This window comes from Ictidomys tridecemlineatus, chromosome X (genome assembly GCF_052094955.1).
Source record: "Ictidomys tridecemlineatus isolate mIctTri1 chromosome X, mIctTri1.hap1, whole genome shotgun sequence".
NCBI classification, from domain to species: domain Eukaryota; kingdom Metazoa; phylum Chordata; class Mammalia; order Rodentia; family Sciuridae; genus Ictidomys; species Ictidomys tridecemlineatus.
The window spans coordinates 78,830,734-78,846,090 of record NC_135493.1 but is presented as its reverse complement, the minus strand read 5'-3'; the positions used below and the strand labels follow the sequence as shown (position 1 = coordinate 78,846,090).

At 33.8% G+C, this 15,357-nt stretch overlaps 1 protein-coding gene across 9 annotated transcripts in view; it reads left to right on the top strand.

Moving 5' to 3' along the window:
- Atrx (ATRX chromatin remodeler) overlaps positions 1 to 15,357 on the top strand; it is a 226,069-nt gene that overhangs the window by 81,518 nt on the left and 129,194 nt on the right. For all 9 annotated transcript variants that reach the window (XM_040281649.2, XM_040281657.2, XM_021734672.3 and 6 more), the window contains 3 exons: positions 4,546 to 4,679; positions 5,138 to 5,314; positions 12,133 to 12,226. In XM_040281649.2, coding sequence (XP_040137583.1) covers positions 4,546 to 4,679; positions 5,138 to 5,314; positions 12,133 to 12,226 — 405 coding nt within the window. The remainder of the gene's footprint in view (positions 1 to 4,545; positions 4,680 to 5,137; positions 5,315 to 12,132; positions 12,227 to 15,357) is intronic.

The following is a 15,357-nucleotide window of genomic DNA, read 5'->3' as shown; positions in this document are numbered from 1 at the left end:
TCACAGAAAGTCTAAAAATAATTTTTTTAACAAATTTTGTCGTCTATATATGGGTACATAATATTTAGGCCTTCTAAAATGTAATTTTTATTTAGCAATTTTCTTCACGTTTGTTTTCAGAGCCTCTTGAAAGCTAAAACAGTTGTTGTATAATGTATCTCAGATGGCCCATTAATACATTTTAGAGATGAAACATACTGGACTAATGATGTTTAGAAAATTCTTTTATCTTTAAAATTCAATCTGGGTTTTTTCATTTTTAAATATATAAATTTGAAGTCAGTGAAATACATGAATCTTTAAGAATATGATTATAGCAGGGTGCAGTGGTGCATGCTTGTAATCCTAGGGGCTTGGGAGGTTGAGGCAGGAGGATCACATTTTCAAGGTCAGCCTCAGAAACTTAGTGAGGCCCTAAACAACTTAGTGAGACCCTGTCTCAATATAAAAATAGAAAAGGGCTGGGGATGTAGCTCAGTGGTTATGTACCCCTGAGTTCAGTCCCTGGTACCAGTATATAAATATGATTGTTATGTGTTTGTCTAGGTTCTCAGTTGTACAAAAGTAGTTCATAAGAAGAGAGTATTGCATTGGCATAGTCAAACTAACAGCAGATGGGAATTGGATCTGAGGTTCTACTCTTGGCTTTGCCACTAACTAGCTTTATTTCTTTGGCTAAGTCATCTTCCCTCTCTGAGCCTTTTTCCTCATCTATGAAATGACATAATTGAAATCTAAGATCCTTTCTTCTAGCTCTAACATTTTGTGCTGCTTTTGTTATGGCTGTTTCTCTAAAGCTCCCTTGCACAAGAGATCTTTCTCTTGTTTGATCCTTTTTTAAAAGTCAGTATTTTCAATTATATATCAGCACGAGGCAGTCTACTTTTCTTTCTCATTTGAGTGCTTAAACAAGACATTACTCATTTCCTTCCTAGATAAGATCATAATTACTAAGGGCTTTCTTGGCTTTCTAATCCCCCCACCATTGCTTGTGTTGTTGGGCTCATTTCTTATTATTTTACCTTTACTTTCTTTAGTAGATGAAGGTGTGATAAGGTATCTTCTTAATGTTCATTATGTAATTTAGAAGACTTAGTTTGTGTGGGTTTTGGGGTCCTACTATTTATTCTCTCATGCACCAGTTCCGATCATTGTTTGTTTGTGGGTTTCTACCCTCCCTCCCATATTATTTGCTTTCTCCCCTTCTCCCTTCCCTCCCTTTCAGGAAAATGGAGGAGTGGCTCCATTACCTCCGGCTCTGCCCAGGTTTTCTGCCACAAGAGTGGCACAGCCTGTGCCTCTAATGCTTCTGATAGAGTCGTGACTGCTTTGGATGCTACACCTGCCCCAAGATGTAATATTGAGCATTGAGATTCCAGGGGCAGTACCTTGTTGCCAGGATGATTTTCCCAGAAACGTCTTGGAAAGCCTCAAGAAAGGAAACTTCAGAGCAAACAGAATCAACTAGGGATCATGACTATACATCCATCACATGCATACCAGCACGGGTCCAGCCGAGGCCTCCAAAATGATGCTTTGCCAGCCTCAGCTGGTTCTCAAGTGATGATGTCTTTGAAGTCTCTGTGGCCCGTGACTCCAGAGTTAAGGTAGTGGAGTTTCCCTTTAAAGCATCTCACAGCAGGCTTTGTAGATGGGACACATCTCACCTCAACATGCTTGCTGACTACTCATGTTGAAGGTCAGCCTCAGCCCTTAGATCATTTAAATTAAGCTCCTATTCTGAAATGGAGTAGATTACATAATAGGCTAGTTTTATGGTGCAGTAGGTCTTTGACATATTACACTTGAGCCATCAATAGAGTTTATGCAAAATGATTCAACTTTATTAACTTTTTCATAATTTACTTGGCTATAAATAACATTCTTGGTAAAGAATGTTAGAGGGCAAATATAAATTCTTAGGTAAAGCATGGGAAGTCTCCATCACTCTGTATTTAACTTGTGATTTGGAGAAAAATGATCATTCTTTGAAATTTGTAATTTTTGTGCTTCTAAAGTAACTATGATCATTCTACATATTATATCCTTAATGAAAGTTGTTGATGAGTTGTAATTCTTCAGTATGTAATTCTTCAGTATCATTTTCTTTGATTTATCAGTTAATGTATTATCTTCTATCATACTTCATAGTCTCTTGACAATTCCAGAATGTGAAAATTAATTAGATAGGATTACATATTTTGACCTCCAATTTAGTGGATTTATTTTTTAGAGTCTAGAGTTTGAAAATAGAAAAAAGAATATATGGTTTCTTACAATTAACAACCATGTCTTTATAGAATTTTAGGACTTTTTTGAATTTGTAAACACGAGCAGACATCGGTTTTTATGGGGGGGTTTGTGGGGGGGAGGGTACTGGAGTTTGAACTCAGAGGCACTTTACTACTGATTGAGATTCCCAGCCCTTTTATTTATTTATTTACATATTTATTTATTTATTTTTTTATTTTTGAGACGGGGTTTCGCTAACTTGCTGAGGCTGATCTTTAACTTGCAGTCCTCCTGCCTCATCCTCCCAAGTCATTGGGATTACAGGTGTGAGCCACCACACCTGACCAGAATTCTGGTTGTTGAACTAACATTTAGAGTAGCTAGAGTTTGAATTTAGTTTTGTTGTCTCTTTATTGTCCTACCCAAATGATGTCGCAAGATTTCCTTGTAACCACAAATGAACTGTTTTTCTATTTTTAATCTAGTAACCAACACTTCACATACTTTATACACATGCATATATTTTCTGTTCCAAAATTTACTACCCAAGTAAGTTTGAGAAAGTTTTTTTCTAATATATGAGACATGACAATATAGTATTGAAGAGGATTTTAGAGAGTTTTTTCCAGAAACATATTTTCATTCAATTTAAAGGACTTAACTTTATTCTTTAATGTGTTGAAAATAGGAACTTAAATATATTTGGGTTCAATTTTTTTGTGGCAAAATAAAAAGTTAAAATTCAGTGTTAGTCCCCATTTTAAAACATGTGCTGTATGTAATCCAAGTCGGCAAACCACTGATCTAGAAATTAAGCTTAAAGTTAAACTTTATAGTGCTGAACTCCGGTAATATTTAAATTGGGGTTACTAAAATTCCACTTTATTGAAATACAAATAAGGGCAGAAACCATCAGAAAAGCAAACTCATCTGTGGCATCCTTTAGCAATCGGTAATTGTCTGTTTCGTCTAAATATTTCTGATCCATTACTTTGAAGGAGATAGCATAAAAAGGCATATATTAATAAACCTTCATGGACGTGGTTTGCTTCAATCTGCTGAGGTGCCTTTGCTATGCATCTTTGAATATCAATGTTTCTACCTGTCACAATTGAGATTTAACGTGCATTAACATTTCCTGTTATTGAATGAATCCTTGAGTGAAATGTGAGTGCATGCTAAGAAATGTAGAGGGGTGTTAAGTCCAGAAATAGCAACAGTTTCATATTCTCATCTATAAGAGTTTGAGCTAGTCAGTTTTGATTGCAGAGTGAATGTTTATCCCATAGAACTTAGCTCATGGCAGACTATTTGAGTCTTGCCACCTTCCTTTGACCCTTTCTATAAGGGTGTTACTGTGATTTATGACTTTATAGCAAAAGGATAGCCAAACTGATCAAACTCCTTGTCTTGCACAAAAATTGTCATGATTTCTTTTATCTTACATTTTCAGATATCTTTCATTAGTGTAAACATTGAAATTTGCTAGAAATATTTTTTTACAAAAAAGCAATAAAAGAAGTATTATGTTTTTTTTGCAATCAATTTTTTCTATTAGCAAATTGGTCTTTGAGGAACATCTTGAGAAATTATGGTGTGAGCAGAGCTATTGCACTATTTTTTCTGAAAGTGAAAACTTGTTTATGTTTAATTTGTGTTCTTTTATTCTGTGTATTATTTTATAGCACTCATGTCCCTTCTCATATCTACCCTAGCTTGCATATTACTAGAGAGTCCTGATTACTTCAGTAATTAATATTTGGTGTTGCTTTCATCTGTTCAACAGATTTATAAAGTAAATTGAAATTATGGTCCAGAATATTATCCTTCTGTTTGAGGCATTATTTCATAATATAGTGGTTTATTGCACACTAATTTTCCAAGAATATGTTTTCCCGTGGATTAAAACCTCTCCTGTGGAGTTTTCTCTTGGAATGCCATTTGTCTGGATAAATGTCTTTATTGTTGTTGGCCTATCTGACATTGTAGTTGTTGGATGATGGCATCAGAACAAATATAACTTTCTAAGATTATATAGCTTCAAATTGAAATTGGTCAAAATAGTCAATAGGGTATATCCTTCCTGAGACTATTTAGTATACTGTAGTATTGAGGAAAAAAAGTCAGTGCAAAGAACATTTTTAAAAGTTTTCATTGGAAGCTTAGTTTAAAGCATGGTTTTGGTAGTTTTTGCAATATAAAATCTATCAATGCCTTTATTTCTATTTAGATACAGAAAATTCTGTTTTTGTTTTTATTTTGGTATACTTCACTCCCAAATATATAGTTTTTTATTGTTCTTTTACTCTAAAGAATTGCCAAGAAGATGCTTTTAGAAGAAATTAAAGCCAATCTTTCCTCTGATGAGGATGGGTCTTCAGATGATGAACCAGAAGGAGGGAAAAAGAGAACTGGAAAACAAAATGAAGAAAACCCAGGAGATGAGGGTGAGCTTCCCAAAGAGAAGTACAGATTGTTATAATTTGATTCCTTGACTAGTTCAGTCTTTGAAGAATATCTGACCAAAAGAATTTCTTAATGGATACATTTTAAAGTTTATTAAAATATTCAAAACTTTATTGCCATTACTTCTTTGTGTATCTTGTAGTAATTATGGAAGTTATTCTAGATCTGTCAGTTATTTCTGGTAAACAATTGATTTTTAAAGCAAAGTATTTTATCCTTTAAAATGATATTCATTGGTGATATTTTGTCAATATTTAGTAGTTATAATTTATCAAGTCTGATGTGTAAGATTAGTGTCACCAATGATACCAAGGTATAAGTACATATCTGATTGTTTCTATAAATGATGACAATTGTGAAGAGACAACATAGTTTCATAATGCATCTTAAAAGAAAAATTGGCCACAGAAGGTTTTATTGATATATTTTCTTCATTTAGAAGCAAAAAATCAAGTCAATTCTGAATCGGATTCCGATTCTGAAGAATCTAAAAAGCCAAGATACAGACATAAGCTTTTGAGGCACAAACTGACTGTGAGTGATGGAGAATCTGGAGAAGACAAAAAGACAAACCCTAAAGAGAATAAAGAAGTCAAAGGCAGAAATAGAAGGAAGGGTAAGATATTTTAACTCTGAATGTAAGGAACGTACTGGTTTTATAAGTAATTATAGTAATCTGTTTAAATAATTGACCACTGATATTAAGAGAATATCAGTACACTGGAGCAGCTTTCCTCTTGCATGAAAGAAATAAAGAATTTGAGTGGGATGATAATCCAGAAACTTGACAAAACACAAAAATATTGTAAATATTTAGAGGTCATATATACATTTAGACTATAAAGAGAAATAAATGTGACTTAATAGGTTAAAGGTACTTACAAACTGTGTAGAAAATATAAGATTGTATACTACTGCAAGAATAAAAATACTTTCCTATGGGAATACAGAAGATAAAGTTGGCTTGGGTTGATTTTTGCAGTCTTATATGCCAAACTGCACTTGCATGTAGTCAGACTTAATTTTTATAAAAAATAATTATTTTTTAGTTTTAGGTGGACATAATATCTTTATTTTTTTATTTTTATATGGTGTTGAGGATCGAACCCAGCCAAGCGCACTACCGCTTGAGCCACATCCCCAGCCCCAGATTTAATTTTTTACTACATTAAACATCTGTGTTCATTTGGGTGTTATGGCATATACCTGTAATCCAAGTGATTTGGGAGACTTGATGCAGGTGGATGGCTATTTTGAGACCAGCCTGGCAACATAGGAAGACCTACCTCAAAAGAAGAAATAAAAAGAGCTGAGGATGTAGCACAGTGGTAGAGAACTTGTCTAACCTGCACAAATTCCCCAAAAACAAAAGCCAGAAAAGTCTTGACTCCCTTTGTAGTGAGACCTTTCCTATTGTCAACATCACATTGTGCATTGAAAATATAGAAATGAATAAGGTGATCATTGGTATGATGATTTTCAACCTGGCTACATGTGTGGAGTTTTATAATATACATGTGAAACCAGAGGATATTGTGTTAAATAAAATAGATCAAGTACAGAAGATATTTACCACATATTCTCATTCATATGTAGAAACTTAAAATGTTAATTTCATAAAATATAGATTAGAATATGATCCCTAGAGGTTTAGAGGTGTAGGGGGAAGCCGGCATAGAGGGAGATTGCATAATAGTTACCAAAATACAGTTAGATAGAAAGAATGATAATAGTGTTCTGTAGCACAGCAGGGTGACTATAGTTCATAATATTTTATTACATTCTTTATGAAGCAGTAGAAGAGAGGAGTTTGAAGGTTCCCAACATAAAACATGGTAAATATTTAAGGAGATATTAATACTAATTGATCTGATTTGATCATCACATGTTATATATATGTATTGAATTATTAACACTGTGCCCCATAAATATGTACAAACATCATATATCAATTAAAAAGAACTTGAAAAAATTTATCTATGACTATATGCCATCCACATGGCATATCTCTATATATCTAGATACATGCATGTTTTACAAGTTTCTCACTGATCTTGCTGTATAGTGGATTTGGCAGTTTAGTAAGAAATATAGATATCAATATTATAAAAAATTCAAGCACTTATGAGGAGTGTGTTTTTGTAATAGGTATTTTAAAACGTGGCACAAAGAGGTGGGGTTTTTGTTTGTTTTGGTATAGGTATTGTACCCAGGGGTGCATAACCAGTGAACTACATCCCTAACCTTTTTATTTTTTCTTTTGAGATGGGTCTCACTAAGTTGCACAGCACCTTGCTAAATTCCCGAGGCTGGCTTTCAACTTGTGATCTCCTTGCTTCAGTCACCCGAGCCTCTGGGATTACAGGCATGTGCCACTGTGCCTAGCCTGCAAGTTCTTAAGAGTATATAAAGGAAATCAGTGATTTAACAGGGTGTACAGTAATATGGATTCCTGTTTGTCTTCAACAAAAGGAGCAATATGGATTTTGCATCTGAAATTTAGCTCAGGATACAGAGTGCTTTAGTGTCCATGATTACATTAAATATTTGATTTATTAAAACTCAGGTTTTTCATTTCTAATGCCTGCTTCTGTGGATAATTTATTCACAGATGATTTTGTTTGTCTATATAGGACAGTGTAAAAATTCCTAAAATCCCATTACCTTCTATGGTCATAGTGATTGATAGTTATATTGAATTGCATGATTTTCTTAGTTTTGTGAACTCTGCTATATCATTGTTGTCTGGCAACTTGAATTGGAAAATGGGGGGGAATTAAAATAAAATAATTTACTTATTAGTCTAACTATTCAATTAAGTTAAATTGGAATGCATTACAGAGTTAAGGAATAATACAGCCTATGAACTTTTAATTTTCTCTTAAATTATAAAATCATACAATTATTTTAGTGACAGTTTTGAAGCTATAAATATGTGATAATGATACTTATTTAGGACAGTATTCTTATGCATGGGGATAAGACATATGATGTCTCTTTGCATTTAATTTCAAATGGTTTGGTATAGGGCTGAGCCTGTAGCTCAGTGGCAGAACACTGACCTAGCATGTGTGAGACACTGGGTTCAATCCTTAGCACCACATAAAGAAATAAACAAATGAAATATAGGCATGCTGTCCATCTACAACTACAGAAAATTTTTTTAAAAAGTGGTTTAGTATAAGAAAAGTATGTGTGTGTGTAGGTAGAAGTAGAGCAGTAGAGCAAATGTGGTAAACTTGAAACAATAAGATAGTTTAGGAAAAGGGATTCATGTGTTCATTCAACAATTCTTTGAAATTTTTATTTGCCCTGAAAATTTTCAAAATTAAATATTGCATGAGAAATTATTTCTAGTCTTAAAATTATACTTTATTTCAGGGCTTATTAATGTGTGCATATAGGCATTCATGTTAGCATGTATTTTTGAAGTTCTCTCAACTTCCCTGTTCTTTTTTTAAAAAATTATTTATTTATTTATTTTTAGTCATACATGACAGTAGAATGCATTTTGATATATAATACATACATGGAATGTACATACATCAATCATATTGTCTATTCTATTCTGCTGCCCTTCCTATCCTCCCTACTCCTCCCCTCCTTTCACATCCTTTCTCTATCCAATCTAATGTGACACACTTTTTTTTTCTTTTACTCATTACAACATCATATATGTATTCTGTATAGCAATGAGGTTCCCCTCCCATCTTCTGTGCAACTCCCCTTCTCCCTTTTTTTCCCTCCCACCTCTCTTCCCTATTTAGTGGTAGTCTTCTTCTCATGCTCTTCCTCCCTATCCCATTTTGAGTCACCCCCCTTATATCTGAGAAGACATTTGGCATTTGTTTTTTAGGGATTGGCTAACTTCACTTAGCATAATCTGCTCTAATGCCATCCATTTGCCTGCAAATGCCATGATTTTATTATTTTTTAGTGCTGAGTAATATTCCATTGTGTATAAATACCACATTTTTAATCCATTCATCTATTGAAGGGCATCTAGGTTGGTTCTACATTCTAGCTTTTGTGAATTGTGCTGCTATAAACATTGATGTGGCTGTGTCCTTGTAGTATGCTCTTCTTAGGTCTTTTGGGTATAGTCCGACAAGGGGAATAGCTGAACTTCCCTGTTCTTAAGCAGTTTTTTTTTTATTGTAAAATATATACAACTTAAAAGTTACTATTTTACCCACAGAATTCAGTGCCATCATATTGTTACACAACCATCACCACTGTATATCTCCAGAATTTTATCATCATATATGTGTGTGTGTGTGTGTGTGTGTGTGTGTGTGTGTGTGTGTGTGTGTGTGTACACTGGGGATTGCACTCAGGGGCACTCGTCCTCTGAGCCACATCCCCAGTCCTGTTTTGTATTTTATTTAGAGACAGGGTCTTACTGAGTTACTTAGTGCCTTAGCTATTGCTGCTGGGTTTGGTCTCGTGATCCTCCTGTTATAGCTTCCCAAGCCATTGGGATTAGAGGTGTGCACCACTGCATCAGGCTCTCAAAGAGAATATTATACCCATTAAATAGTAACTTCTCATTTCTCTCTTCATCCTCCCCCATAAAAATTATTTTTAGTGTTTATGTCCCATATTTTTAGCTAGAATGTAACTCTGATTCTGATCCCAAGTTAGAACATTTAAAAATTTTATTTTGAAATAATTTTAGATTTGCAGAGTGTTGTACACATAGTGCAGATTTCTCATATACTTTTTCATCTCACTTCCCTGATTTGTTATCTTATACTTATCATAGTATAATTATAAAAATCAGGAAATTAATATTGATATGGTACTACTAAGCCAGGCTTTGACAAACCACATCTGTGAGCCAAATCTGATTCTGCCTGTTTTTATGAATAAAGTTTTACTGGAACACAGCTATATTCATTCATTCACTGTTTTCACATGTACAGTGGCAAAGTTGAATAGAAATGACTTTGTTTTAACAGAGATCATATAATCCATAAAGTCATAAAACATTTTCTGTCCTCTGAAGTAAGTTATATATCTTTTGAAATATCATTAGTTTTTTCTACTAGTATCCTTTTTCTGCTTCAAAATCCAATTCAGGATCCCCATTGCTTTAATGTATAATGTTTCCTTGCTATACTCTTATCTACAATATTTCCTCAGTCTTTTCATTCATTATGACTGAGCTTTTGGATAGTATCAATCCATTCTTTTCTATTCTGTTCCTTGATATGTATTTGTTCAATGGTTTTTATTATTAAAATGAGTTGGCTATGCATTTTGATAAGAGTACCACATAAGTGGGCTGAGAATGTGGCTCAGTGGTAGAGCTCTTTCCTGACATATCCTGAGTTTAAGTGCCAGCACAACAAGAAAAAGAAAGAATACCACATAAGTGATGATTTGCATTTATTAATAAGCACATTATATCGGGTATATAACATCAATATCTTTTTTACTGGTAATATTAACCTTGATTATTTGGCTAAGTTGGTGTCTACAGATTTTTTTCCCACTGTAAGGAAAATATATTATTTTTGTATTTGTTTGTAATGAATATTTTATGGGAAAATGAGACTGTGCAAATACCCTATTCTCATTGTTCTTAAGCACACTAATTTTTGCATCCATCTTGCATGAAGCAGTTATTACTGTGGTTGCCTATTAATGGTTTTGTGTCTTGTTACTTCTACATTTATTGTCTGAAAGGAATAAGTATTTCCTCCTACTTATTTACTTCTTGCACTCCTTATGCATATGAATTTAGTGGTTGTTTTTAATTTAAAGAACTCTTAATTGACATAATAATTGTACATGCATATTTATGGGGTACACCATGATGTTCTGATTATACATACATTGTATAATGATCAAATTAGGATATTTATTTAGCTTATTTGACATCTCAAACATCACTTCTTTGTGGTGAGAACATTCAAAATGATCTCCTAGCTATTTTGAAATATATACAATATTGTTAACTATAATTACCATTCTGTATAGTAGTCATCACACTTCCTCTTTCTATCTGGTTGTCATTTTTTACCCACTAACTAGTTTCTTCCCATCTTCTCTTACCTATTAACCTCTCCTGATTCTGGTAACTACTATTCTACTCTGCTTCCATGAGATCAGCTTTTTATGAAATCCACTACTAGAAAATTTATTTTAGTGCTCAAATTGTTCCACCTTTGGCTATTGGGAGCCCTTCAAGTTGGAGCCTATAGCCTGATATCATGAACCCTTTCTCATTTGAATACTGCTCTACTTTCTGGCACTATTAAAAGGTTCCATATTCATATTTTCTTTGTATTGGTTTCTTTGGCCAGAAAGATTGGTCTTCTGGAATTTATATGCCTCTGTCAGTTTGACAATTGTGATATCAGAAATGAGAGAAGAAAATTGGGGATTTTTTTGATAACTCTAGACGCAACATGAAGGATCCCTTTTATTCCAGTGCTGCTGCTGGAAAACTGACAGTTTTCCTGTCAGCACCCTCTGTATAGTTTTTAATTCAGTGTGCTTTGTGGTCAGAACCAGGAAACAATGAAAATAACACATGACACTCATAGCTGTCAGTCCCTTTCCCTTAGTTACAGAGGGGTCATTATTCAGATTTTGATTGTAGTTGTCAATCTGCCTGCTATGGTTTCCCTTTCAGAGTCCATAGGTGGTTTATTTTTGTATCCTCACCCATCCTTCTTAGCACACCGTGTTTAGCAATGCATAGTTTTAGTTGTTATCATTGGTGAGAGAGTTTTGACCAGTCTACTTTGCTTGTTTTAAATGGCAAGATTTCTTTTTTGTTAATTTACCTTTAGTAATTCTGTATTTTATTGACTGCTAAGTTTCATTTAGTCAATCCATATACAAGTTAATACTTACATTTTGATCTTGAGCTATAATTTTATAATAATAATTTCAATACATTCAAATTCATAAACATAAGTTTAGTATCCCTTATCCAAAATACTTGGCATCAGAAGTCTTTTGCATATTGGATATTTTTAGATTTTGGTATATTTGCACATATAAATGAGCTAGCTGGGCCATCAAACCCATGTCTATACATGAAATTCATTCATATTTCATATCTAGTTTACACAGATAACTTGAAGGCTTGAAGGTAGTTTTATGCATTATTTTTTAGTGTGCTTGTATTTAAACTCTGACTCATCATGAGTTTACATGAAAATTTTCACTTTTGGAGTCATGTTGACATTTAGAAACTTTTGGATTTTGGAACATTTTAAATTTCATTCACATTTTCAAATTAGGAATGTTCAAACTACTATTTAAATCATTACCTGGTATATTCTATATGATACAGTACTAATTCATGTGTATATTACCAATGTTAATTTATAATATCATAAAAATGAAGTTATTGACAAATAATTGAATTGTGCTTCTGTCATAAAATATTTAATAATTGAATTTTTTTAATTTAAGTGAGCAGTGAAGAGTCAGAAGAGTCTGATTTTCAGGAGTCAGGAGTTAGTGAAGAAGTTAGTGAATCTGAAGATGAACAGCGACCTAGAACACGGTAAGTATACATAGGGTTTTCAAAAATTTAAGGAATTAACCTGAATGACTATGCCTTCAGATTATGTGAAGAATGACTACTATTACCAATAAAGTCCAGTAAATCCAAAGTGTAATATTTTTATTTGAAATTAGTTTTACAACTATTGATTTAAAATTTGTAAACATATTTGCCAGGCATGGCGGCACACTCCTGTAATTCCAGCAGCTTGGGAGGCTGAGGCAGGAGGGTCAACGAGTTCAAAGCTAGCCTCAGCAATGTAGTGAAGCCCTAAGAAACTCAGCGAGGCCCTGTCTCTAAATAAAATACAAAATTAGGGCTGGGGATATGGCTCAGTGGTTGAGTGCCCCTGAACTCAATCCTTAGTATTCCTCCAAAAAAATAAATAAATAAAATGTGTAAATATATTTTACTTGTACCTCAATTGTGTGTTCTAAACGTTTAGTTTTTCAGTGTGCAAAATCACTGCTGACTGAAATTTTTGGTTGTTACAGGAAGGGAAGTTATTGTGTAATAGATAGGAGATTCTGTGCACAAAACTCTTCTATCTAACTTTCTATTGACTACTTCATGCCTTAAGTTTCCTCATGTATAAAATTATGGGTTATAACATACTTGTAATTCTGGTCATTAAGTGAGGCAGCGCATAAGAAAGGCTTATAGTATTACCTACATTGCAAGTAGTAATTGCTTAGTGAATGCAAATAATTGGTATTAGTATTAGAGTAATAAATATGTATTTGTTTTGTCAATATGTGCAACTGATGATCTAGATTACTAGTTATGTCAGATTTTAACTTCCTTTTTAGCATGTTTTTAGATAATTCTAACCATTCTAAATTTGTTTTGTTTTTTCTAGAATAACATGATTTTTTTTAGAATTTAGTCAGTGAACTGTTTGTGTTTGTATGAAAGTGTACATGTACGTCTTTATAGACGTGTATCTGTGTTTATATGTTCTCAGAAACTTGAGACTTTTTAGGTGAATATTTTTAGGCTGTTCTCAATACAGAAGTGTATTAATCTTAAAGAAAATACGATAAGATAACCCTAAGAGTTTTTAAAAAATATTGGAGAAGGCTGGGGCTGTATCTCAGTGGCAGAGCACTTGACTAGCGTGTATGAGGCAATGGGTTCAATCCTCAGTACCACATTAAAAATAAACAAATAAATAAAGGCATTCTGTCTCTACAGATACAATTTTTTTAAATATTGGAGATATAATTTACATAAAATGAAATTCAACATTTTACAGTGGTCTTAAAATGTGTGCAAGGGCTGGGGTTGTGGCTCAGTGGCAGAGGGCTTGCCTCACACATGTGAGGCACTGGGTTCGATCCTTCGCACCACACAAAACTAAATAAACAAAATAAAGATATTGTGTCTATGTATAACTAAAACAAATATTTTTTAAAATGTGCAAACTTCTCAATCCCCTCCCCTATATAGCAAAAGCTCACTGTTTTATGAAAGGAGTCTCCTGCAGGCCTCTGGGCTGATATCCCAGCTCCCAGCCTGGCCTATAGGGTTTGGTTCTCCCCACCCTGAGCTCTGACTTCCTCCCCATACACATCTCTCCTGCCTTCCCTTCCAGCATTCATCCCCCATGGTACTCTCTTCCCTGGAACTCTGACATTTCCCCACACCAGCCTCTCCCTGGGTCAGGGTCCCCTGCTCTGTATTTCCCAGGCTCTATTTCCACAGCCTGGCTAAGCCTCTATTCAGTTGTTATGGCTTGTTTGATTGTCCCCATTCTGTGTTTGCTTAATTTTTGTTCTCACTAGATGTTAAGCACTTGGTGGCCAAGGCCATGGTATGTGCAATATACTTTTGTATGCTAAATGCTTGGCACATAGTAGGTGCCAAATAAATGCTGAATGAATAAAAATACATAAAATATGTTCAAAGGTATATAACTGTTCCTAACCATCTGATTTCAGAACATTTTCATCACTGCTGAAAGAAACTCTACTCATTAGTAGTCATTTTTATTCTCCTTGACCCATCATCTCTTAATAAACATTAAAAAATAAAAATAATCTTTTTATTTCTATGGATTTGTTTATTCTGGATATTTCCTATGAATAGTTCATATCATGTGTGTCCTATTTTTGAGTGAATTGTTTCACTTAGCATAATGTTTCCAAGGTTCATCCATGTTGTAGCTGTATCAGCACTTCATTACTTCTGTTGTTTTTGTTTGTTTTTCAGTGCTAGAATCCAACCTGGGTAGAGCATTTGCCCAAATGCTCTATGACTGAACTATATCCCCAGCCCACTTCATTATTTTTTAAATTATTATAAGATATACATAATATTTGACATCTCAACCATATTAGTTTTGTAGTTTAGTGTTCTTTTTTAGCTTGTGTCCAGAACTTTTTCATCTTACAAAACAGAAACTCTGTATTCATTAAATAATAATTCTCCTTTATCCTTTTCTCCCTTCCTCTGTCATCTACAATTTTTCTGTCTCTATAAGTTTACCACATACTGTATTTGTTATTTTGTGACTGTTGATTTGACATCATGTTTTAGAGGTTCATCCATATTCATATTATAGCATGTATCATAATTCTTTTATTTATATGACTGAATATGTATAATACCACAGTTTATTTATCCATTTATGGGCACTTGCTTTGCTTCTACATTTTGGCTGTATGCTAATATGAAGACTGGTGTACAAATACTTCTTCAAATACCTGTTTTCGTACACTGTGGTGGCACATGCCTGTAATCCTTTCGACTAAGGAGGGTGAGGCAGGAGGATTTAAGGTTCAATGCCAGCCTCAGCAACTTAGTGAGTCACTGTCAAAAACCAAAAAGGACTGGGGGTATATCTCAGTTGTAAAGCACCCCTAGATTCAATCACCAGTGCAAAGGAAAAAAAAACTGTTTTCAGTTCTTCTTAGTATATATACCTATAAGTGGGATTGAATTATATGATAATTATACTTTTAATTTTAGAGGAATATCTGTACTCTTTTCCAGAGCAGCTGCACCATTTTACATTTCCACTAATAGTGTTCAGGGGCTATATTTTCTCAACATTCTGATTAGCACATTATTTTTTGATTTTGGGGGGAGTTTGGATTAATATAGCTTTGTATACCAATTTTTAAGCCTGG